We start from the raw sequence: 24,660 nt of genomic DNA, 5'->3' as shown, positions 1-24,660 counted from the left end.
ATTCTCTGTGTAGAGTGTTGTAGTAAAGGAGAAACCGATTTTTTCCTCTATGTGTGGTGTGAGTAGTGTAGTAAGGGTAGAGAGAAGAAACACAGAAGTGTTTTTTCTCATTTTTTAAAAATTTATTTATTTTTGAGGGGGGGGGTGGGGGATGGCAGAGAAAGAGGGAGAGAGAATCCCAAGGAGGCTCTGCACCGTCAGCACTGAGCCTGAAGCAGGGCTTGAACTCACAAGCCGTGAGATCATGACTTGAGTGGAAATCAAGAGTCAGATGCTTAAGTGACAGAGCCACCCAGGTGCCCCAGAAGTGCTTTTTCTATTCCAGGGAAATGACAGGAGAAGGTGAGGAAAGGCATGGGACCTGAAGCATCTGATAGTGTCTGAGGAGAGGAGGTGTTTGCCTGAGGGGAAAGAGGGTGGGAAAGCCATCTGGGGGATTGGCAAGTGTGAGGAAGAGAGCTTGGCTCCTCCTTCTAATCTAGACCAGGTGCTCCCTAAGTGTGCTCCATCTGTTTTCTCAGCACGGTGAGCAGGCATTCAGCACATGCATGTTGAATAGGAGGTGGAGGGACGTTTGCAAGAATCCCTGAGGCGTCTGGTTTCACCCTAAGACAGTGAAAAGGCCCAAGCCCTGAGGCCTAATTGTTAAAACTGGTCTTAGGAATGAAATAAGAAAACAAAACTAGAAATTCAAGTAGGTTTAAAAAGAAATGTTGTTGGGGTACCTGAGCGGCTCAGTCAGTTGAGCATCTGACTCGATTTCAGCTCAAGTCATGATTCCAGAGTTGTGGGATCAAGTCCCACCTCACCTGTGGAGCCTGCTTAAGATTATTCTCTCTTGCTCTCCCTCTGCGCCTCTCCCTGGAACACCTGCTCTCTTTCTGAAAGAAAAAAGAAAAACAAATGTTGCAGTTTTATCTTAGCTTCAGGGCAAACCTCAGTCATTTTGTGATTGGACTAGTAATTGGTCCCTGAATTCTTAGATCGGAGGAAAAGGGTATAAACCAGCAATTGACTATAATCCTCCCAAGATGTCAGTATTCCCATGTGGCAAGGGACAGAAAAGAGGGGGGAAGGGGGCGTGGGTGCTTCAGTGTTCCTCCACACTTCAACTCCCAGATCTGGCGCCGGGGCCATTGTGATTTCCAAGTGATCCCAGGGGACCAATCACTGCGAGAGAGGCGGGGCCTAGGAAGCTAGGCCTCCCTGCCAGTACTTGGCTTTTGGGGTCTGTCTTAACATTCAGGCCTCTGAATACCTAGATGTGTGTGCCAGTGTGCAGCTCAAGTGGGTTGTGGAAGGCAGGCTTACCTTATAAACTGATGCGGTGTTTAAGACTTCTGAAATGATTAAGAGACCCCCCTCCCCTATGCGCAATCTCTTTTCCCCACTTTGCCCTGGCCACATCCGATCAGCTCATTATCTGAGGGTGGAAAAGCAAAAGTGCCTTAAGTCTCCCCTTGATTTGTGAATTCTTAAATCTTAGATAGAGCAGGGCTGTCATCAGCACCCTGCAACCTCAGAATAGATTTCTCAGGGAAGGGGTGAGAAAGTCATGGGAATCTTCTGAGAGTAAGGGGGCCCCAGGAAACAGGGCTCAGGAACTGCTCTCCAGGTGAGCTCACTGTGGTCAGAGAATCTGTGGGATCCAAAGGAAGGGAGCCTGTGGTTTGCATCCCAGAGAGGAGGTTGGGGCCAAAGAGGCCTTAGATGTGGCTGCCAGGACAGGATTTCTAATGCTCATGAGAGGCACCTATGGAGGGAGGTGCAGAGGTGGAGGGTGCTTGGGGTGGGGGGAAGGAGGAACTCCTCAGCAACCAACCTTGTAACAGTTGCAGGTAACTTCAAATCTGCCTCCTCCATCTCCTGCCTTTTCACACCTCATCTCCCTGCTGCTTGCTCCCTCCACTCCAGCTTGTTCTTCCTCAGATCACCCAACACTCTTGCATTTGTGTTCCCCCTCCTGGAAGCACTTGTCTTATCCAGAGGCCTCCCTCGACTGACTTGTTGAAAACTGCAGTGGCACTTACATGCCCTTTCCTGCCCCAGCACACTTCTCCCCCCTACCCAGCTTGCCTTTTCTCCAGGGCCCTTCTCACCAGCAGGCGTACTGTGTCACTGCTTGAAGGCAGTAGTCATTTCTTCTGGTCCCTTTTAACCTTCCAGCGGTAGACCCTAATAGGGTCAATTATGCTCAAGTAGCAAATGCTCATAAAATCTCATGAAATGTTTGACACAACAGATGTCCCGAACCTTAGGTTATAGAATCTCCAAAGCACAGCTTTGGCCCCAAATTCTGGCTCCACTACTCACTCGCTGTGTGGCTTTAGCAAATCCCTAGTCTCTTTGAAACTTAGCTTCCCCATCTGTAAAATGGAATAATAATCATACTGCCTTAATAGTTTCTGAGAACTAAAAATCCGAAAACAGTGCCTGACTCACAGCAGATATTCTGCTAAGGCCCCTCCCCACCAGGGCCTCCTAAGGTGTTTCCTTATCTACCCTCCCTACCCCCCCCCCCCACCCCCACTTACCCTCCACAGCATAGGTGTCACTGTCAGAAGTCACTTCTTTGTGCAAAATGGGCAGCAGCTCCCTCAGCCTAGGTGTTCCTGCCCTTGTCTGCTGTGGCTGCCCCATCTCACCCGCTAGGAGTTTAAGTTCCTGTGGGCAGGGATCACACCTCATTGAGATTACTTGCCCTCACCCAGTGTCCAGTCCCTTATGGTCAGACAAAAATGTGGGACAAATCACTAAAGTGTCCTCATCTCCCTTTTTAGATTTCACCCCTGAAATCATCAGCTAGGGTCTTCTGTTCCAGAATGTCCTGCAGCCTCCCCATCCCCCCACCCCACCCCACTCTGGGATGGTCCCTCTCTTCCCCGTGGGTCTAGAGGGTGTGACCCTGTGGGGCTCTGCTGCCAGCCCCAGCCCTCCCCCAGCATGCCCACCCTTCCTGCTGCTGCTCAGCCCAGCACTCCCTCTAATGGCTAGCTTTTGTGGAAGGTTCCGAGCTAGGGTTGAAAGACAAAAAGCTAGACTGTCCCCTAAGGCTCCTCTAGTTCCGATGTTCCTGCTGTGGTTTCCCTGGATCCCGCCTTTGTTTTCCTTCCAATGCCTCCTCTTTTAAGTTCCAAGAAAGCCTCTTGGAGAGTTTGTGACCTCACCCAATTTCCAACATTCCAGATTTAGTCTCTTACCCCTTCTCTTCTCAGACTTTAAATCACTGTTCTCTCTCTGGGTGTGAATCAGAACCGTGAAGAGGCCAGGGAGACAGGGGGACAGTAAAAGCTTAGCAAAAATCCTGCTCCCCTGAGAAAGCATTTCCCCAGCTTCCAGAAAGGACAAGGTGAGGTTAGTTTTTACATGGATTGCATTATAAGCACGAGCTAAGCAGCTAACAGTAACGCACAAAATCCCCTGAAAAAGGTAAAGTCAAAATTTAAAATGGTCCCTCCAAACCGGCCCGTTCTGCGACCCCCTCCCGCTCTGCGGCAGCAACTCCTGTGCGTGGGGCTGTGCTGCAGCGACACTGCCCACGAAATTCCCAACGAAGACTCAGACCACGCCAGCCATGCCACGAGGTGTGTTTTATTTTCATTAATCATACAAATAATTTGCTATAATATCCCAGGGCAAACCGGAGAATTTGGCAGTCCGATTGGAGGGGGTCCCCTCAGAGACCCACAGGCCGGTGGCGTCGGCACGGAGTGCCCGGGTTCACAGTGCAGCTTGTCGCTCGTGTCCATCTTGCAGGTGGCTCTTCTTCCTCCACGACTAGGGTGTCTCGAAGATGACGGGGGTGGGGAATCCTTTAGGCTCTTAGGAAATTTCGCTCCGCTTCTCCTGCTCAATGGCTGTGGAGAGCAGGAAGCGGCACTGGCGGAGGAGGACACCTTGCAACCCCCCAGCCGAGGTACCCACGAGGTTTGGGGATTAAGAAAGAGGCTTGGGGCTGGGGAGACGTGCACTTCGTGGAACAGAAAGGGGGCCGGGGCCGCCGGGACCCGGCGCCTTGGCCAGGTGGGGGTGGGGCTGGGTTCGCGGGAAGGGCGGGGTGGGGGGGGGGGACCGGGCTGGGGGCCCGCGGACCCGGAGGCGGGGGTGCACTCACTCTCTTTGGTCGGCAGGGTGTTCTTCTCCTGCGTCTCCGTTTTCTTCAGCTTGGCCTTATCGAAGCTGGCGATTTCCCCCATGTCTGGCTTGTCTGCCATTTTCTTAAAGCGATCCTAGTGGGGAAAGCAAGGCGGTTGGCCTGCGGTCGGGGCCCGCGTCCCCTCCGCCTCTCCGCCGACGCCTCTCGACGTGGCACTCGGCCGGGGCGTTCCCGGCAGCCCCAGGCCGAGGATCTGGGCGCGGCCCGCACCCCCCTCCTAGCCCCAGGGCGTGGTCCGCCGGACGGGCGTCCCGTCGGGGAAGGGCGCCTGTTGCGGCCGCGGCGCGCGGGCCAGGTGCACCCACTTCGACCCCACCCGGATGGGGCCCCCGCCCAGGGCAGCGCTCACCGTGGAGTTCCGCCTCGAGCCGGGCGACTGGTGCTCCCACTCGCGTTGCTGCAGCAAGAGACAAAAGAGCGGCGCCCGCCCCTCGCCTTATATATGCCGCGCCCCGCCCCGCCCCTCACCCGCCGCAGCGGGGGCGGTGCTGATAGGCGAGGGGCGGGGGCAGCGCGGGCGGCTCGCTTCCCCGCCGCGCCCTCAGCCCAGGCTGCCTTGGGGGCTGGGCGCGGCACTTCCTGCTCCGGGGCCCCAGCGCCCCGCGCCCCCAGCCCGCGGTGACCCCGCGGTGGAAGCTGTCGGTGCTGCCGGGACGGGTGCTGGGGCCATGCTTTCCGTTCGGGGCTGCGCTCCCCTCCCCAGGAATCTGCTGCTCCCTTCCAAAATAATGGGCGTGGGGGCCGGCGGGGGGAGGAGTGTGTGGTTGTGTGTGTGTGGTTGTGTGTGTAGTATGTAGTTGTAGGTGTGGATGTGCAGCGTTGCACGCTGGCTCTGCAGTCATCCCGGCTCGCAGGAGATCCCCCCCGCCCCGTCCCTGTGCAGTTCCCACGTCTCATGCCTTTGCCCTCCTCCCCCCTCCCCCAACCTCCCCTCTTCCTCTCCTTGGGGAGGCTGAACCCTTGCATAGACTCGCCCTAAAAGAATCTGAGCCGAGGGTTCCTAGAGATGAAGAGACGGGGGAAACAGGTTTCCACTGCTCTTTGCTCGGATTGGGGGCCGGTTGCCCTCTCGTCGTCGTCTGCGTTCCCTGAGCTGGGAGGCTCTCGCGGGAGTGGTGGCGGGTGTTCCTTAAAGGCTTGTAAGCATTGTCTGAAGGGCGGTGGTGAGAGCAGGCAGTCCGAGAGGGCTCTCTATTCTTTCTCACACCAGGGCTCCAAGAACACTGTGTCCAAGGGTGTGGTTTTCCTCCTTAAAGATAACCTTGAAGATACCCTACAAACGTTCTTATTTTCCATATTAACCCATTATAGGAGGGGTATAATGCGATTGTTCAAATCTTTCTTAGAAAAGTTGTTATTTTCAGTGGTATTATCTAAAGATGTTTAGGTAGTAAGTTCCATAAATTAACAACACGGGGCGGGGGGGGGGGGGGGAAGCTGGTTGTTGTCTTATTTGTGCAGAACTTTTCTTTTTCAAGTGCCAAGGAGTATTAGCAAGCTCTGTTAAAGTGGGATTTGGTGGAAACATCTAAATTCTGTCCACGTCTTCCCTATTTTCTCTGCTTTTCTTGCATTCCCTCAGTGTGTTTGGAAGAGAAGGAAGAGCATTTAGGCTTATGAATTTGATATCCCAAACCCCTTGTGTGGCCTTGGGCAAGTCTTTCCTACTCCATTTCTTCATCTGGAAAACAGCTTTAGCATAAAGCCTAAGTGAGCTAATAGAACAGGCATCAAGTGGAAGCCTAATAGGGCAGCCCCGTGAGACTGCCACACTCATACTTCCTTAGTGTATCAGTCATCTAGCTCTAGAGTATGCTGTGTAACAAACTACCCCAAAACCCAGTGCCTTAAAATATTAATCATTTATTTTTGCTTGTTCATCTACAGGTCAGTCAGCTGCTGCTGGTTTGGACCAGGCTGGGCTTGGTTGCAGGTTGCCAGCTGAATCTAGGTCTGCAGGACCAGGAACTAGCTGGTGCTTATTCTTCTCAAGGTGATGGCAGAGCAGCAAGAGGGTTGTAGCACAAGACAGTGTAGAAGTGAAGAAGTGCGTGTAAAAGCATATCATGTTACCTCATATCTGTGAACATCACATTGGCCAAAACCACTGTTAATGGAGTGGAGAATTATATTCTGCCCTTAGTGGGGGAGGGAGGGGCATGGACATTTCCTGAATAAAAATCCAACTTCGTGGTCAGGGTAGGCAAACAACTGTAGCAAATGGCCCCTATAGTGGCTTAAAGCAATAAGAATTTATATTGCACTCATGTGGCAACACTATACGTTGATGTTTCTGGTCAGGCAGCTTACCTCCATGTAGTGACTCAGGTACTCAGGCTTCTTCTCACTTGTCACTCTGCCCTCCTCCAGGTCCTGGGAGTTTACTCCGTGCATCCGGGAGATAGGAAAAGAGGAAACAAATACAAGACTGCACTGGAGTTTTTATGGACCAGTCTTAGAGGTAGTCTCCATCGTTTCTGCCCTCATCTCATTGGCAAGACTTAGTCACATGGTCTTACCTAACCGCAAGAGAGGCTGAGAAATGTAGTCAAGCTGTGCACCCAGGAGAAAAAGAAGGCAGGTTTGGGCAGACTTGGAGCATACACTATTAAAGGATCTGCCAAACTTGAGTGTGAAAAAATGCAGACATCCTGAGACATCAACTCTTCATTGGGTCTCACGGGCACTTGATTCCTTTTCAGATGCAATGGCAAGCATTATTTAGGTGTTATCTTATGGGACCCCACCTTTGGCCTGAGCATTTGTCCCAGTTTGGACCCAGGGTGAACTCCAATTCCAATTTTTGTTTTCAAAACAAAGGGATCTATTCCTTCTAGATACAGCTATAACACATGTTTCAAACACATCAAGCGCACAGGATACCTAAACAAAGGAGCCTACAGGGACTTGCAGATATTCTTTATTCTCAGCTCTGTGGCCCATCTCTAAGAAAATGGGTATCCTCTGTCATTTGTTGCTTAAGAACGCTCGTCAAATCTATTAGTTTCATTCAATCCCATGGGTAGTGTTTTTATTTTAATTTTTTAATTTTTATTAAAACTTTTTAAGTTTATTTATTTTGAGAGAGACAAAGAGAGCAAGCAAGGGAGGGGCAGAGAGAGAGAGAGAGAGAGAGGGAGAGACAGAATCCCAAGCAGGCTCCACACTGTCAGCGTGGAGCCTGACACAGGGCTTGGACTCACAAACCGTGCGATCACGACCTGAGCTGAGACCAAGAGTCAGATGTTTAACCGACTGAGCCACCCAGGGGCCCCACTCCCACCATTTCTTGAGAATAGATTGTCCTTTATGACTTTCTTCTAGCGAGTGAAATGTAGCAGGGGTTATGCTTTTTAACTTCTATGGCTAAGACATAAAAGTCCATGGAGATATAAAAGGCCCGACTCTCTCTCAGGATACCTCTGCACTCTGAGAAAACCAAGCACCTACAAGGAAAGGCTGCTTGTAGGCATTCCAGCTACAGCCCCAGCCCCAGCTGAGGTCTGAGCCATCAGCTAGCATCAACCACTAAACAGGCAAACAGATGAGCCTTGAAGCTTTAAATTGCCCCAGCCATTGCTGAGTGGAACAAACACAAGTTGTCCCTAGCCAGATTATTACAGTTTCGTGAGCAAAATAAATGTGTAGTTGTTTTAAATCACTGAGTTTCAGGATGTTTTGTTATGCAGCAGCACTGTGAGATGGAAAAATCATAACTTAGTGGTGTCAGGGTCTCAGGCCCATTTGGGGATTTTTCCTAAGTATCTTCTGCAATACTCACACATATACTTAGTCAGTTGTCATTTATCAAATATCCATGAAGTTTCTAGCAGTGTTCTCTGGATGTGGAAGATACAAAGATGATGAGACTCTTGAGTTACAAGTCTAGTGTAGTAAATGAATCGCTCTAAGTCAATCAACAAGCTCATGCTCATGCCTTGCATTTACTTATGACTTGGGTGTCATTTATGTCTGACAACATTTCAGCCTGCTGCTTGGAACAGATTGTGTACTGTTAACAGATGGTATTGAGAGAGCCGATCCACTCAACTCCAATTACATTTCCATTTTCTTTGTTGAGAAGGATGCTTTGGAAAATGTCGAGCTAATAGGAGGGAGCTAATGGAGTCTTGATGACTGTCAACTGCGGGGTGAGGAGGTGGGGAAGGCAGTGGAGAGAAGCCTTTGGAGATTTGCTGTGGGGCAACATTCCTCAGGCCTGTTCAATTTGACAATTTTTTTTTTTAATTCGGGCTTTGAATGGGGATATAGATAGAATGCTGATCATATTAGGAAGGATATAACTCTGTAAACACTAAGGCAAGGGACACCTGGGTGGCTCAGTCGGTTGATTTCTGCTCAGGTCATGTTCTGATAGTTCACGAGTTCGAGCCCCACAGCGTCTTTATGCTGACAACTCAGAGCCTGGAGCCTGCTTTGGATTCTGTGTCTCCCTCTCTTTCTGTCCCCTCCCCCACTCATCCTCTCCCCTTCCACACCCCTCTCTCAAAAATAAATGATCATTAAAACAAAACAAAACACTAAGGCAAGCTGGATCCAGTGGAGATATAGACAAAATAAGATGAGATTAGATCTGATAGGGGCAGATGCGGGGCCTGCTTGGTCTGACCACAAACCCTACAAATACAGACAGATATGATTAATACGATTACCTCTCAAAAGAAGGTGAATTTTGTGGCTGTGTGAATAAGAAGAAAGAGTTCAGTCCAGGTTTCCCTTGACTGCAAGGAAGACATTCACTTCTGCCTCAGGGCCTTTGCCCTTGTTGGGATCCTCATGTGAGATGCTGTTTTTACTCTAAATATTCACACTGTGCACCTTATTTCACTTAGAACGTTGTTTAAGTGTCCTCCTCTCAGAGAACTTTCCTTGACCATCCATATAGAGTAATACCCCTGACATTCTCTCGACCTTTACCTTGTTTCATCTTTCTTCATAGAATCCATCTCTACCAAATGTGTTATATATTCACTTTTTTGTTGTCTCTCCCCCATACTAGGAAATTGAAGACCTCATCTATCTGGTTTACTACTGCATCCCCAGCACCAAATGCAATGCCCTGACACCTTAAGTGCTCAATCAGTGTTCTTTGAACAATACATAAAATTCTTTAAAAAAAAATTTTTTTTAATGTTTATTCATTTTTGAGAGAGACGGGAGACAGAGTGTGAGCAGGGGAGGGGCAGAGAGAGAGAGAGAGAGAGAGAGAGAGAGAGAGAGAGAGAGAGACACAGAATCTGAAGCAGGCTCCAGGCTCTGAGCTGTCAGCATAGAACCCAATGGGTGGCTGGAACTCACAAACTGTGAGATCATGACCAGAGCCGAAGTCAGACGCTTAACCGACTGAGCCACCCAGGCACCCCAATGAACAATACATAAAATTCTTAATCAAGATGAAATAAGCTATTCTGAGTGAGATGATGAGTTCCCTGTCATTGGAGGCATTCAATGAGAAGTGGCTAGCCAAGTATGTGGACTATTATAGAGATGGTTCAGACCTTGGGCTGGAGTAGGCTCGCAGTCAAGCAAATCTCCTTCTCCCTACCTGACCTTTCTGGTCCTTTTCTTGCTGTTATTTCAGTTGTGAAACATCCTCCTTTTGGGTTTTGCCAGCCTGGAGAATAGCTGCACGAGTCTCGCACAAAGGAGGTATGGGAAGCAAGGGAATCAGGAGGTGATCTCTGTATTTTCCATGCCATCAAAAGGCTGTTTCTCTTTGTAGGTCACGGAATTTAAGGGCCTGTCTGAGATAAAATTGTGAAGAATGTAAAGCAGGCCTTTGAGGTTCAGCTCTGTAGATTGTTCTGCTCTGTAGATGTGTGGATGAACCCCTAAATAAAGCTTGACAGCTGCTTAGCCCACCCAGGTGGCTAACAGCCAGAGTGCGAGTGCGAATAGTATGGCTCCAGTTTTCATTTCTGGTGCTAGAATAGCAGTGATGATGGCAACTAACATTATTGAGTGGCTGTCGTGTTCCAAGCCTTGTGCTAAGGATTTTTACAGGTATCATCTCACTTAATCCTGTTTTGATCATTTCTGCTTTACAGCAGAGGATCTTTGACTTGGGCAAGGTCACACAGCAGGTAATTAGTGTTGTTGAAATTTGAACCCAGGTCTGGCTGATTCCGAACCCTGAGCTCTTACCCATGGCACTTTTTGTTTTAATCTCTCTTTTTTTTTTTTAACGTTTATTTATTTTTGAGACAGAGAGAGAACATGAACGGGGGAAGGTCAGAGAGAGAGGGAGACACAGAATCTGAAACAGGCTCCAGGCTCTGAGCTGTCAGCACAGAGCCTGATGCGGGGCTCAAACTCATGGAGTGCGAGATCATGACCTGAGCCGAAGTCGGACGCTTAACCGACTGAGCCACCCAGGCGCCCCTTACCCATGGCACTTTTGCCTTGATCTTGCAGCGGTGTTTGCAAACCAGCAGTCTGGATCCAGCTGGCATATGTATTTTGTTTGGCCGCATTAAATTTCACGTGGGAAGATTTCCACTTTAAGATGTAGATCTTCTCATGGCAGCATTGTGATTAACAGCTGCACCCTTGAAATGGGGCATGTTGTCTTCACTTTACTGATTCTCTACCAGTCCCTAATGTCTTCCCTGAATGGAGACCAGTGTCAGTTGTCGTTTATCCTATCTGTACAGGTGTTTTGCTCCCAGTGGAGAAATATTTCTTGTTCCCAGGCCTCTCTCTATGGAAGTCAGCTTTTAAGATGGTCCCCAGTGATCCTGCCTTTTGTTCCCACCCTTGTAAAGTCCTCTCCTCTATTGTACCAGGATGGGTCTGTGTGACCAATGTTATACGGCAGAGGAGATAGTTAAGTTATGAGTTAGGCTGAAGTTGAGTTATAAAAGACTATAATTTCCATTTTGGTGCCTGGCTTTCTCTTTCTTTCTCTTGGGTCTCTCGTTCTGGGGGAAGCCAGCTGCCATGTTGTGAGCAGTTCTACGGAGAGGACCACGAAGTGAGGGAGCGCCAGTCTGTGGCCAACAGCCAGTGAGGAGCTGAGGCGATCAACAAGCGAGTTTGGAAGCAAGTCCTCCGGCCCCAGGTGAGTCTTCAGATGGCTGCAGCTCTGGGTGACAATTTGACTGTAACTTTCTGGGACACCCTGAGCCAGAACCTCCCAGCCAAGCCATTCCCAGAAACTGTGAGATAGTAAGTGTTTGCTGTTTTATGCTGCCAGGGTTAGGAATAATTTGTTAGTCAGCAAGAGACAAACTCATTCACTATCAAAAGTGGGGAGAACAGATAGATCAAGAGTACCATGTAGTTAAAAAAATTAAGAAAGAGCTTATTTGTCTGTGGAAGTAAAGAATATTTATATCATTAGGAAGCCTGCCGTAGTAAGAACTATGGTATATGGGAAGGATGAGCCAGTCCTCATGAGCCAGGCCGATTTTACTTCCTCACGTGCTCTACCTGGCCCCTTTAGGTCTTTAAGTCTTCCAAGCTTGCCATAAAGCAACGGTTTTCAAATTGTTTTTGACCTTGATGACTGACTCCCTCCCCAAGAAGTGCATTAAGTACATTTCACACTGTGATATGGTATTCACATGAGCGCACACAAATGAAACAGAAGTTCTCTAGAACAATATTCACTTTCACTATGAGTGATATATTCTAAGCTTCTCTGTTGTATTCATTTTCATTTTTTAAAGCATTTTCATTTGGAAATAATTATAGACTCATGGAAAGTTGCAAAGATGGTACAACTGAGGTCCCCTGTGTACTCAATGGTAACATCGTGTATGACTATAGTGCAGCATCAAAACCAGGCAACTGACAATGGTGCAATCTGCAGACCTTTCTAGATTTCACCAGTTTATTATGTGCAGTGTGTGTGTGTATTTCTCTGCAATTTTATCACATGTACAGAATTGTACAACCACTACAATCCAGATATAGACGTATTCCATCACCACAAAGGGAAATCCCTTGTGCTATACCTTTATAGGGTCACCTACCCCCACTCTTCCCCGACTCATAGCCCCTGGCAAACACAATCTATCCTCTGTCTCTAAAATTTTGTCTTTTGAGATTGGCTTTTCTCACTGAGCACGAGGCCCTTGGGATCCATTCAAGTTGTGGAGTGTACCACTAGTTCAGTCCTTATTATTTCTGAGTGGTATTCCGTGGCATGAATGTACCACTTACTGAAGGCCATTTGACTGTTTGCAGTTTTCAGCTATTAAAAATAACACTGCTGTGAACATTTATGTACATTTTTTGGTGCGTGTGGACATAAGTTTTCATTTCTCTTGGATAACGTCTAGGGAAGTGTTTGCTGGGTCATAGAGTAAGTGCATTTTAGTTTTGTAAGAAATTGCTCAGGCGCCTGCATGGCTCAGTCAGTTGAGCATCAGACTCTTGATTTCAGGTCAGGTCATGATCCCAGGGTTGTGGAATCAAGTCCCATGTTGGGCTCTGCGCTGAGGATGAAGCCTGCTTGGGATTCTCTCTCTGTCTCCCTCTGCCCTCTTCCTCAGCCCCTCTCCCCTGCTCTCTCTTTCTCTCTAAGGAAAGAAAGAAAGAAAGAAAGAAAGAAAGAAAGAAAGAAAGAGAAATAGCCAAGAAACTTTCAGAGTGCTGATATCATTTTATATTCCCACTAACAATTTATAGGAAATTCAGTTTCTTAGCATTCTTACCAGTATTTGGTACTGCCACTATTTTTAATTTTAGCTGTTCTAATAGGCATGGAGTTATTTCATCAAGGTTTTTTCTTTTTAAGTTTTATTTAAGCAATCTCTGCACCCAACATGGGGCTCAAACTCATGACCCCAAGATCAAGAGTCGCATGCTCTTCTGATTGAGCCAGCCAGGTGCCCCTCATCAAGGTTTTAATTTGCATTTCCCTAATGGCCACTGGTGTCGAACTATTCCTTTTTATTTTATTATTTCATTAAAAATATGATTGTGACCTACTAACTTGATTTTATCATCCACTAACTGGTTGTGTCCAGCAGTTCAAACTCTGCTGTAGGGGGATAATTTCAATCAGTGGCTTAGCGTCCATTATTCTCAAATCATCTCTTTAACTTCAAAATTCTCCTTTAGAGAGAATTTAAGGAGAATTTAGAACATCTCCTTCTCAGATGTTCCTGAAATTTTATGTTTAACCTAGATGTCTTCTGGTGTCTGAAAAAGATCTAGATAAGAATGATTCCAACTCCTGTCTGATGCTTTCCCATGGTTTCTCTGAATTTTCTTATGGTTATTTCTGGTCTCTGAATTTTTGTGTCTCCACAGTGATCCCATCCAAACAGGGCCAGCCCTTGGCTTTCATTTCTTTCTTCAAAGCAACTGTAAAAATAAGGCTGGTCTGTGCAGTACAATTTTTACCAAAGGTTTGTGGGTGAAGGAGAGGGACGAACCTATATTTTTAATGGTATATATATATATATATATATATATATATATATATATATATATATTTTAATGTTTATTTATTTTCAAGAGAGAGAGAGGTAGAGACAAAGAGCAAGCAGGGCAGGGGCAGAGAGAGAGGGAGACACAGAATCTAAAGCAGGCTCCAGGCTCTGAGCTGTCAACACAGGGCCCGACGCGGAGCTTGAACCCCTGAACCGCAGGATCATGACCTGAGCCAAAGTTAGATGCTCAGCCAACTGAGCCACCTAGGCACCCCTTTGTTGATATATTCTGAATCCTGAAAGCCCTTTTGGTACATTGGGGTCTTTTTCTAGTGGGCTGGTAACTCACACTGTCTCACTGTCTCCTCATTTCCATTTTCTGATTCCCTCCTTCCTCTTTATTCTTTCCATTGAGAAATACCAAAGTCCCTTCTTTCTTTCCAGTGGAACAGTGTACTTGTTCCTTGCTACCCTGGTTGTTGCTAAAAGGAAATTTTTGGGTCTCCGTTTCTACTCCATGCAACTGATGGAAATATTTCCCCAAAGATAGTTCCTTCCTCAGTGGGATTTTGGTGTTAGTTATTAAGATAATACCACTTGTGTCTTTTGGCAGGATAATCTATCCTCTGTGTTTTTCTTTCTTTTAAATGCTAAAGAAGTTTGGTTTTTTTTTTCTTTTTTCTTTTCCCTCCCTGCTTGGTATAGATCTCAGTGGAAAGCCTTGAGGTCCTGGATTTTGCCTGCCACCGATCTGTGCGTGAAGTTTGCTCTGTGCACCAGTGCTTGTTAATGTGTTCAATCCTTTATTGTCTACACCTTTTGTCTTAGTCATGAGGGCTGACATGACAGAATACTATAGACTGAGTAGCTTATAAACAATAGAAATTTATCTCTCACTATTCTGGAGGTGGGACAGTCCAAGCTGCTGGCAGGTTCAGTGTCTAGTCAGGATGTGTTACCTGCTTCCTAAACGGCCATCTTATCACTGTGTCCTCACCTAGTAGAAGGGGAAAGGCAGCTCTCTGGGGTCTCTTTTATATGGACATGAATCCCATTCATGAAGGCCCCACCTTCATGACCTGATCACCTCCCAAAGGCCCACCTCCTAATACCATCATCTTGGAGATGAGGACCCAAACATTCAGCCTATGGCACCAGTGTTTCATGTTGATAAAACTCTTCGAAGAGTCACTCTGATGCAAGAAAATTATACCTAAGAACAAATGAGGCTTTGTTCCTTAGGTTGTGAATTTTTCGTCTCTAGGGCATGGTATTAGATAATGAGGAGGTATGGGTCACACATGGGGTTAGGAAATGATGAATAGAAGGATTACAGAGAAAATAAGAACATGTATTCTTATTTCTCCATTAAGTCCATCGAGATTTGTCTGAGTATGTGTGCTGAGTATCTGTGATATAGAGACGAGTAAGCTGTGGTTCCTGTCCTAAGGATCATACAGTCTAGTGGACGACACGGATTTGAAAGAAACCTAAAATGTTGGTGGAATCAAATAGAGCCAGTTTAAGAGTAACGACTGCGGACGCCATGGAGCAGGGATCGGCCGTCCCTGTCAAGCGCTGTCGGATTTCCTAGCCAACAGAAATCGTGACTCTCATACCTGGATGTCGTTTTAAACCACCGAGTTTTGGGGGATGATTTGTTATGTAGAGTAAACTGGGGCACACGGTGAAAATCTCTCTCCCCCCTCCAAGCCCCAAATCTCCCATTTCCTTCCTTGGGAGCAATCCCTGCTACTGGTCTTTTGTGCACTCTTTCAGAGATGCTGGCATTACATATGTGCACACATATATTCTTTTATTTTCACAAAAGATAATGTATTATCACACGGGATATTGATTTGGGGGTTACAAATGAATTTTAACAAGTAAGTGAATTGTCCAATAGGGAATCCATGAGAAATGAAGATTGGCTGTTTTCATTAAAAGTATCAGTTAAATTTTAAAATGTTAAGATGTTCATATATATTTTAAACGATATTTTCTCTTAAAATATTATCTAGTATTCGAAAGTGAAGTACAAATAATTATTAATGAATTTCAAAATTGTAAGCCAGCATTATTTTTTATTTTATTTTATTTTATTTTATTTTATTTTATTTTATTTTATTTTAAGTAGGCTCCATGCCCAATGTGGGGCTTGAACTCATGACCCTGAGATCAAGAGTTGGGTGCTCTACTGACTGAACAAGACAGGCGCCCCAAACCAGCATTATTTAAAAATAAAATATTTAATTAAAGTATTGGCTATGCAGTTAAATGTGATGAATAATTTTTATAAAATTTAAAGTGTCTTCAATGTCTATCTTGTGAACAATATAAAGAATCTGTATATTGCTTCATATATGTTATCTACGTATGTACAGGTATAAGAATAATATGAGCTATTTACTAATTGTGAAATATTTCTCAGCTGCCATACAATGCACTTGTTGGGAACACTGTGCTAATTTGTGAGTAATTCCTGTAGCTACCAGAATTTCGGCGCTAGCTTTTGGAGCCAGAGACTGGAACAGGAAGAGGAGTGAGAAAATGGGCGCTTGGTACTACTGGAAATCCTGGTTTTATAAGAATCTGTGAGAGAAAAGGTTTGCGTGACAGAAGCGCTGAGGTAAGTGCTTCTGTCTCCCCAGTCATCCCTAAACTCAGAAGCATCTCACCATTGGTGCTGGCAGCAACACAGCCTAGAAACTTCTCTGGCGTTGAGTCACCTTTTGCCTCCAGAATACAGAGGAAGCCCGTGCCCAGGACTGCACAGTGTTCGTGTGTGCAGGGGGGGTCGTCTAGAGTGCCAGCCCCTCTTGCCTGGGTGTATGGAAGGGACACCTATAAGCAATGCTGCAAATGAATTCAAACAAAATCTGTGCAAGTGTCTGTGTGGGATAAATTCTGACTGTTTCTTTGTAGTTTTTGACCAATTTTCATTCATTTCTGACTTCTTTTTAGTTTGCATAATTTCCAGAAAACTGGCCCCTTCTTGCATACTACAGTTTTTATCTTCCTCCTTCAAGAATATGCAAAATTGCCATTTCCTTTCTGGTTAATTTGCTCATTTCAGAATTCATATTCTTTTTCTGTCTCCTTTATGCCATGTGTTGCTCTTTGGCTTGGAGCCAGATTACTAAGCTTCCCCCAATCAAGCCTTATAAAGAGACAATTACAAGCTCACTGGGGAAGGAGCAATAATTTATAACTGGCAAGTAGAAAGAAAGGTTTAACTTCCTGTCACTGCACCTCTGGAAAGGATGGTGGCGGATGTGTGCTTTCATGCAAACCCCCTCTTCTCTAATGAAAGTGAAGACATTTTTCTGAAGCACCTCACATGGCACATAGGGTCAGGAGACCTGGGTCCAAGCACTGGCACCATTCCCTACCAGCCCTGGGCCTTTGGACAGTCACATGGCTTCTCTGAACTTCAATTTCCTCGTCTAAGAAATGGAGATAGTAATTGAGCTGTCACGAGGATCTGTGAGATCAAGTAGCTGAAAGCATTTTGTAGGTGAGATGTATTGTGTGAAGGGGAGTGGTTCAACTACTTTGGTTTCTTTTTATAATTTCCCTGCACCATGCTAATTACCTCTCTGTAGTATTTTCTGAGCTAGTTCTATTGTTATCATGCCATGCTCCCCAATAAATGCTCCTGAGCTGAATACTAATGCTTCAAAAAGGGTTTCTGGAAATGTTGAAGGACAGGGTCATCTTGAAGGGACGGTGATAACGGATGGAGGAAAATGCCAGTTCTGAAATTAAGATCAGATGATGTCTGGAACTGATTGGAAAATGTTTGCCAGGAAGTTAGGGGAGGTTCCCACAGATGAAAGTTGGGACTGGGACTTCCCCACTCTGTTGGCTGCCATAACAAAATGCCGCATACCACGGACTGGGTGGCTTAAACAACAGAAATTTATTTTCTCGCAGTTCCAGACCTGGGCAAATTCAAGACATGGGCAGGTTTGCTTTCTTCTCTCTCCTTGGCTTGCAGATGGCCGCTTTCTCACTGTCTCCTTACATGGTGCATGCACATCCTGTCTCTCGGTGTGGTCATATTTCCTCTTCTTAAAGGGACACCAGTCAGACTGGAATAGGTCTCCACCCTAAGAGCCTGATTTTAACGTAATCATCTCTTTAAAGGCCGTTTCTCCAAATACAACTATATTCTGAGGTATGGGGGTTGGTGACATTTGAAACTTGAGGAGACACAATTCAGCCCATAACGCTCATCAACATTTAACTCACACGTCAGTACAGGTGCTGAGTTTAGCCCATTGCGTTCTTGTCCCCAAAGCATGTACCAATACTTTTGACCAGTCGAGTGAACCAGGGAGCTTTCAGCTGGGAGTCCGAGTTGCACTTGACATGGCTCGTTCATTCATGTGCTCATGTGTTTATTCAACAAGCATCTCCTGGGTGCCTGTCAGGTGCTGAGTGCCAGGCCAGATGCCAGGGATTCCAGGGCATCCTGACACTTGACCGTGAGCTGTTTATGGTCTGTAAGGGGAAATAGACACATAAATAAATAGATGTGATGCTGTGTGATGGGTATAACAGGACAAGTCTACACCACATTCAGTTTTGGGATAGGGTGATCCACATGGCTGTGGACATTTGAGCTGAGTGTGTAATGCCATGAAGAATAATAGCTGACATTCATGGGATCTTTATCTTGACTGCGTGGCAAGCTAGGTGCTATATGCTTTACTTGGGTTATCTCAACAATAGTGATTTCAACCACAACTACAACCGGGTTGTTGAGCCATTCTAACCCCGGGAGCAAGTATTATTGCCTTCATTTTACTGACGATGAAACGAAGGCCTGGGGACGTTGTTATGGACTGAATGTTTGTGTCCCTGAAAAATACATATATGAGAGCCCTAACTCCCAGTGTGATGGTATTAGGAGGTGGGGCCTTTAGGAGGTAATTAGGTTTAGATGATGTCATGGGGGGGGAAGGAGACTGTCATGATGGGATTAGCACTCTTATAAAATGAGGAAGAGAGAGGAGGGCTGTCTCACTTCCTCTCCACATGTGCCATGAGGAAAGGCCATGTGAGTGCACAGTGAGAAGGTGCTCCAAATCTGGTCTACAAACCAGGAAGAGGGCCCTCACCAAAAGCTGAAACTGCTGGCACCTTGATCTCGGATTTTCCAGCCTCTAGGATTGTGAGAAATAAATGTCTGTGGTTTAAACCACCCAGTCAGTGGTGCTTTATTGTAGCCGCCCAAGCTGATAAAGACAGAACTAAAGAACTTGCTCAAGGTCTTATGGTCCTAAGTGGCAGAGATGGGGTTAGAGGCTACGTTGGTGTAAATCTCAGCAGAAGCAAGGCAGGGAGGAACAAGGAAGAAGCAAAGAGGGACAATAGGGGGTGTCCTGCCTTAGCCCCTCTGTGTCTCTGCATCCTTATCTGTAAAATGGGATGACAACAATAGTATACACGTCTTAGGAATGCAAAGTGCTTAAAACAGCACCCAGCACGTAGCGAAGGCCAGGCATGTGTTTGCTCTTATCACATTGTTGATGGATTTCACAGATGCAGGGAGGTTAGTTAGGAGATTGTTACTATGATCCAGGTAAGAGATAATGAGGGTCGGAGTCAGAGTGGCAGTGGGGAGAAGAAGCTGAAAAATTTGAGAGTTAATCACCATAGACAATAAGCAGTTGGTGGATATGATGATATGATGTAGTGGGTGACAGAGAGAGGTCTCCAGCTGGCTTGGGTGACATTGTGACATTGGCAGAAATAACTAACACTATGTGCTAGGCTCTGTGCTAAATGTTCCTCCCTATGTATCCAGAACCTCACCCAGTTTGATTATTTTTTCATAACATTTATCAAACCACCGGGCATATGTGTGTGTGTGTGTGTGTGTGTGTGTGTGTATAGTATAGTTTACAGTATGTACTATATATTTATGTAGTATAATAAATAGCTGGGCACTGTAGCCTAGCCAAGATGACACATCAAAAAAGTCATCACAGAGACCTACCAGCTTGGCTTTAGAGAGCACACAGTCCTTATGACTTGCTCACAGAGTTTAAGGCGTTCAGGAATCTCCCTTGAATCCCAGGACAAATATAGAAGTTTTCTGAGAGGTTGGCTGATAAGTTTGCAGGGGTGAGGGTGTCACCACAGTACGGGTGAACTGGCCCTATGAGGAGGATCCCAGGGAAGGCTGCCCAAGCCATAGATGTAAGGAAAGTGGAAGTCAGATCTTAGTTAATCTGCAAAGTCAGGAAGATCAGCCAAAAAACAGACCCTGAATTACACCAGCAGCCGGTGCTTCATGGGCAGGGCCAGGTTAGCTTCTGGGTCTCCTTGGGAGAGAAGGAAAGAGAACGAACCCCCAAAGACTAAGAGTTTCTCCCAGAGGGGTTGCATGAGGCCCTGGGAGACGTTGAGCAGGAAGAGACCAAGTTCCCTTTAATGTGCTGGAGTGGGAGCCCAAGTACTCCCAGAGAAATAGAGAAGGCTGTACCCCTGCCCCCATAGGGGTTGTATATTCCCTGGACACATACAATGGAGAGGTCTGTCCCATTTTTTTGTCTTTCTTCTGTCCTAATGTCAGTAAATTTTTTGTGAATGGGCCATGGTAACCATCACAGCCTCAATATGGTGACCCTTGGGTGACAGTGTTAACTGTGCTCTTTCAGATTGCACATCACTGGGACTTCCTTAAAGGAAGTGGGTTGTTTTGGGTTGCGTTTCCAGGGAAGCAGACTCTGAGCTGATTTCATGTGCAGGATATTTATTAAGGAATGCCCTAGGATGAGCTCCTATGGAGTGGGGAGGAAGGAAGTGAGATGGGCAGAGCGAGAAGTCAAGCTTGGACAGCCTCAGTAACCCCAACACCCTAGGGGGCCTCTGGAACTATAGTTGTCCCAAGATGGACTGAGATGGCCTTCAGAAGGGCGAGGTGGTTCTCTGAGCCTGAGACAGTACTGAAGGCCTGGCACCTGTCTGTCGACAGTGCCCTAGCCAGCTGGGGCAGTAAGGAGGATGTGGGCAGTGCCTCTCAGTGTCCATCACAGGGGATTTAGAGTAAGAATACCTTCGGGCTGGAAGTCGACTACTGCCAGCAGCCCTCAGGAAGTCTGAGTTTCTGCTCCACTCCCCGCACCCCCCACCCCTGACTTTTATGACACACGTGCTTCCCTCTTATCTACTGTCTGCTTCCTGTGTGGGTCTGGCCTGCTCTCTCCTGGGCACCACCAGTACCGCCCTTAGCATGTTCTTCTGATGAAGTTCTGGAAGAGTTACTCACGTTGACATAGGACTGTAATTCCCAAACTCTTCCCTGGAACGCTGGTTCTGGAAATGTTATTGTGTCTTTCAAAAGCTGGGTGATACCTATATGCAGGTTCATTGTCCTCCCTTCTTTTGTGTATGTTAAAAAGAAAAAGAAACCTCCTTAATAGAAAATGTAAATGAGCCTATCTCCTTAAAGAAAATGTTAGCTGGTAATGAGAGGAGGAGGTATAAGAAAGTGGGTGAAAGTCTGGATTCTGAAGTTAGAATGTGTGAGTTTGAATCCAGCCCCTAGTGTACGTATGACCTCAGCAAGTGACTTAGCCTCCCTGGGCTGAGCTCTGATTTCCCAGCAAGTGCCGTGAGCAGGCTGGCCCCTGATAGTTGGGGGCATTGAGTGTCTGGCATATCCATGGAAGTTATTTTATGGGAAAATATCAAGCATGAAGCCCAACACGTATTTTTCTTTTTTAAGGAAAGTTTTTATTTAAATTCCAGTGAGTTAACATACAGTGTAATATTAGTTTTGGGTGTACAGCATAGCGATTCGACGCTTCTGCACATCTCACGGTGCTCATCACAAGTGCGCTCCTTAATTCCCATCACTCATTTCTCCCACCCCCAGCCCCCTTTGGTAATCATCCGTTTGTTCTTGAAGTCTGCTTCTTGATTGCCGCTCTCTCTTTTTTCCCTTTGCTCATTTGTTTTGTTTCTTAAACTCCACATATGAGTGAAATCATATGGTATTTGTCTTTTTCTGACTGATTTTGCGTAGCATTATACTCTCTAGCTCCATCCACATCATTGCAAATGGTAAGATTTCGTTCCTTTATATGGCCGAGTAATATTCCTTATTGTATATATATGGCAAATATTCTTTTTCCACTCATCCGTTGATGGACACTTGGGTTGTTTCCATCATTTGGCTATTGCAGAGAATGCTGCTATAAACATCGGGGTGTATGTATCCCTTTGAATCAGTGGTTTTTAAAAAAACGTTCATTTATTTTTGAAAGAGAGTGAGTGGAGAGGGGCAGAGAGAGAGGGAGACAGAGAATCCCAAGCAGACTCTGCACTGACAGCCCCTATGTGGGGCTTGACCTCATGAACTATGAGATCATGACCTGAGCCCAAATCAGGAGTCAGATGCTGAACAGATTAAGCCCCCCACGTGCCCCTGAATTGGTGTTTTTTTTTTTTTTGTATTCTTTGGGTAAATACCTAGCAGTGTAATTGCTAGATCGTAGGGTAGTTCTATTTTTAACTTTTTGAGGAACCTCCATACTGTTTTCCCCAGTGGCTGCACCAATTTGCATTCCCATCAACAGTGTAAGAGGGTTCCCCTTTCTCCACATCCTTGACAACACCTGTTGTTTTGTGTTGTTGATTTTAGCCAAAATGTATTTTTAAAAAGTTGCGCCATGTATGTATACAAGGACCAACTGGAAAAAATAATTTTAGTGATGCCTCATTTCTGGGAGAATATAAAATACATTTTTTCTCTGTAGGCCTAGATCTTCTTGGAGTGAGTGTGTGCATGCACATTTGGTGAAAAGCTGCTCTTGGGCTAGAATTTCTGGGCCCACAAGGAGGTGCCACAGGGACCTTAGGAAGAAAGAAAGCAGATCTCTGACCCTCTGGCCAGGGTGGCTTATGGCGTGCTGGTGGGAGGGGATCTGGGCCGAGATTCTCCCTTACTGAGGCTACTGACGTTAGTCTGTGAGGCCAGGCCCCATATGAATTGCCATTCATGTGGCAAAAAGAACTTACTATCCCAAAAAACAACAGCCCTCTGGCAAGGAATGAAAGAAGCAGAAACGGAGATGCCTCCCCACTCGGTCATGAAAGTATCAGTTGCCAGACGCCAGGGCGGCATTCCAAAGGCCGGTGGGGTTTCAGGGGCCAGATGGGGGTCACAGCAGACAGTCAGCGGAGAGATGGTGGCTGGGGCTGCTGGCGGCGCATTGCACCTCTCAGAGACCGGCCAGGCCAGCAGCACTCTGGGCCACTGCTCCTAACAAACAGATTGGGAGAACAAGAATGATAATCCTGATGGTTTCGTCAGCACTGATTTTCTTCACTGCATTATTCTCTGAATGTTCATTAAAAAAATGGCATTTGGGGGGCACCTGGGTGACTCAGTCGGTTAAGCGTCTGACTCTTGATTTTGGCTCAGGTCATGGTCTCACGGTTCATGAGATCAAGCCCCGCATGGGGCTCTGCACTAACAGCATGGAGCCTGCTTGGGATTCTCGCTCTCCCCCTCTCTCTGCCCCTCCCTCTCTCTCTCTCTCAAAATAAGTAAATAGACATTTTTAAAAAATGGCATTTGGCCATGCTGTGAAGAGCTGGGTAGCTGGTAGGAAGAAGGAATAGATTGTTGGGTTTGGAGTGCAAGGCACACTCTCAACTGGGCTAGTTAGAGAATACGTCCTCAGGAGGCATTCAGTTAAAAAAAAAATCATGACATTAAAGACATTATAGAAGTTGTGATTTTTGTTAAAAAAAATTAGCAATAGGGGGCGCTTGGGTGGCTCAGTTGGTTAAGCATCGGACTTCAGCTCAGGTCATGATCTCACTGCTCTTGAGTTCAAGCCCCGCAGGGCCCCTGCTTGGGATCCCCTGCCCCGCTTTCTCCCTGCGCCTCCCTGGCTTGCGTGCTCCCTCTCTCTCTCTCTCAAAAATAAATAAACATTAAAAACATCAGCAACACAGAAGCATGATGAGTAAAAACTAGAGACCCTCTTTCCTTCCCTCCCCCACCCACACCAATCCCACTCTCTCCCTAGAGAAGTCGTCAGTTTGGTGTGTGTTCTTCCATTCCAGAACATAAAAGTGTGCCTTATTCCTTCAACTGGGCATGTATCTTTTCATTACAAGGATTGTTTGATATTTTTCACTGTCATAGTGCTTCAGTGAACCTAGCTTGGTGATTCCCAAACTGTGGGGTGTGTGTGTGTGTGTGTGTGTATGTGTGTGTGTGTGTGTGTTTTCACATATGTGTCAATATTTCCTTGGGACAGATCCCTACAGTGGAATTTCTAGGTCAAAGGGCACACACATTTTAAATGTTGCCAAACTGTGTTACAAAAAGGTTTTATTTACATTCCTACTGGATATTGCCATGCTTTTATTGTTGTCAGTTTGAGAGGTAAAAATTGCACCTAGTTGTTTTAGTTTCCTTTATTAAAAGGATATTTATTCTTTTTTTAAAATTGTGGTGAAATATACCTAACATTTACCGTTTTAATCATTTTAAGTGTACAGTTCGGTGGCATTAAGTATATTCACACTGTTGTGCAACCGACATCAGCATCCTTCTCCAGAATTAATTTGCTTTTATTGGATTAGCTAGTGAGGATCTTTTTGTTTATGGACTAGTATATTGTTCCTTCTCTTTCCTTGTCCTGTTTTCTCCTTCCCCCCCCTTCCCTTTGTTTCTTTTGCCTTTTTATGATCTTTGCAGATTTTCTAACTAGGTTGATGTCCTTTTCTTTCTTTTTAAAACTTAAGAGCTTTCCTGTATTATGAGTATTATCTATCTTCAGCTTTATATTTCTGGCTTGGCTCCTCATATATTATATTGGTTTTAATTTTTACAACATCTCTGCAAGATAAGTAGTATTATTCCCATTTTGCAGATGAAGAAGCTGAAGTTTCGAGAGGTCATGTGACTTTCCTATGGTGACATAGCTAATAAGTGGCAGGGATGAGATGAGCTGGCTCTGTCTTGCTTTTCCACAGTCTCAGGCCAAAGGGAAACTACCTGAGGCATTAAGACTCTGATGGTGTCTGGGAAGGCCGGGGAATCTCAGGGAGACTTCAGGGGGAGGC

The 24,660-nt window shown here is 46.1% G+C and overlaps 2 protein-coding genes across 7 annotated transcripts in view; one reads left to right on the top strand and one right to left on the bottom strand.

Moving 5' to 3' along the window:
* Nucleotides 1-3,575: 3,575 nt before the first annotated feature.
* Nucleotides 3,576-4,664, bottom strand: TMSB10 (thymosin beta 10). Its single transcript, XM_023251817.2, has 3 exons — nucleotides 4,506-4,664; nucleotides 4,115-4,229; nucleotides 3,576-3,857 (listed from the first exon to the last, which is right to left on the bottom strand). Exons 2-3 carry the CDS (start codon nucleotides 4,212-4,214, stop codon nucleotides 3,823-3,825), a joined length of 135 nt encoding a protein of 44 aa, XP_023107585.1. The 5' UTR covers nucleotides 4,215-4,229; nucleotides 4,506-4,664; the 3' UTR covers nucleotides 3,576-3,822.
* A 14-nt stretch (nucleotides 4,665-4,678) lies between these two features.
* Nucleotides 4,679-24,660, top strand: part of TRABD2A (TraB domain containing 2A) — an 80,935-nt gene continuing 60,953 nt past the window's right edge. For 2 of the 6 annotated variants that reach the window (XM_045054484.1, XM_045054480.1), the window contains exons 1-4: nucleotides 5,599-6,149; nucleotides 6,527-6,617; nucleotides 11,108-11,237; nucleotides 16,049-16,189. The gene's annotated coding sequence lies outside the window, so the exon portion shown is untranslated. Of the gene's footprint in view, nucleotides 5,296-5,598; nucleotides 6,150-6,526; nucleotides 6,618-11,107; nucleotides 11,238-16,048; nucleotides 16,190-24,660 lie in introns of those variants that run through there. The other 4 variants (XM_045054487.1, XM_045054485.1, XM_045054481.1 and 1 more) reach the window with 3 other exon arrangements.

Source organism: Felis catus, chromosome A3 (assembly GCF_018350175.1).
Source record: "Felis catus isolate Fca126 chromosome A3, F.catus_Fca126_mat1.0, whole genome shotgun sequence".
In the NCBI taxonomy this organism is placed as follows: Eukaryota; Metazoa; Chordata; class Mammalia; order Carnivora; family Felidae; genus Felis; species Felis catus.
This window is presented reverse-complemented; position numbering and strand designations above follow the sequence as displayed.

Bases quoted from the DNA above. Each gene is read 5' to 3' on its own strand.
- TMSB10 (XM_023251817.2), bottom strand. From the start codon at position 4,214: ATGGCAGACAAGCCAGACATGGGGGAAATCGCCAGCTTCGATAAGGCC. The intron at 3,858-4,114 runs GTGAGTGCACCC...TGCTCTCCACAG, and splicing joins CACCCTGCCGACCAAAGAGA to CCATTGAGCAGGAGAAGCGG.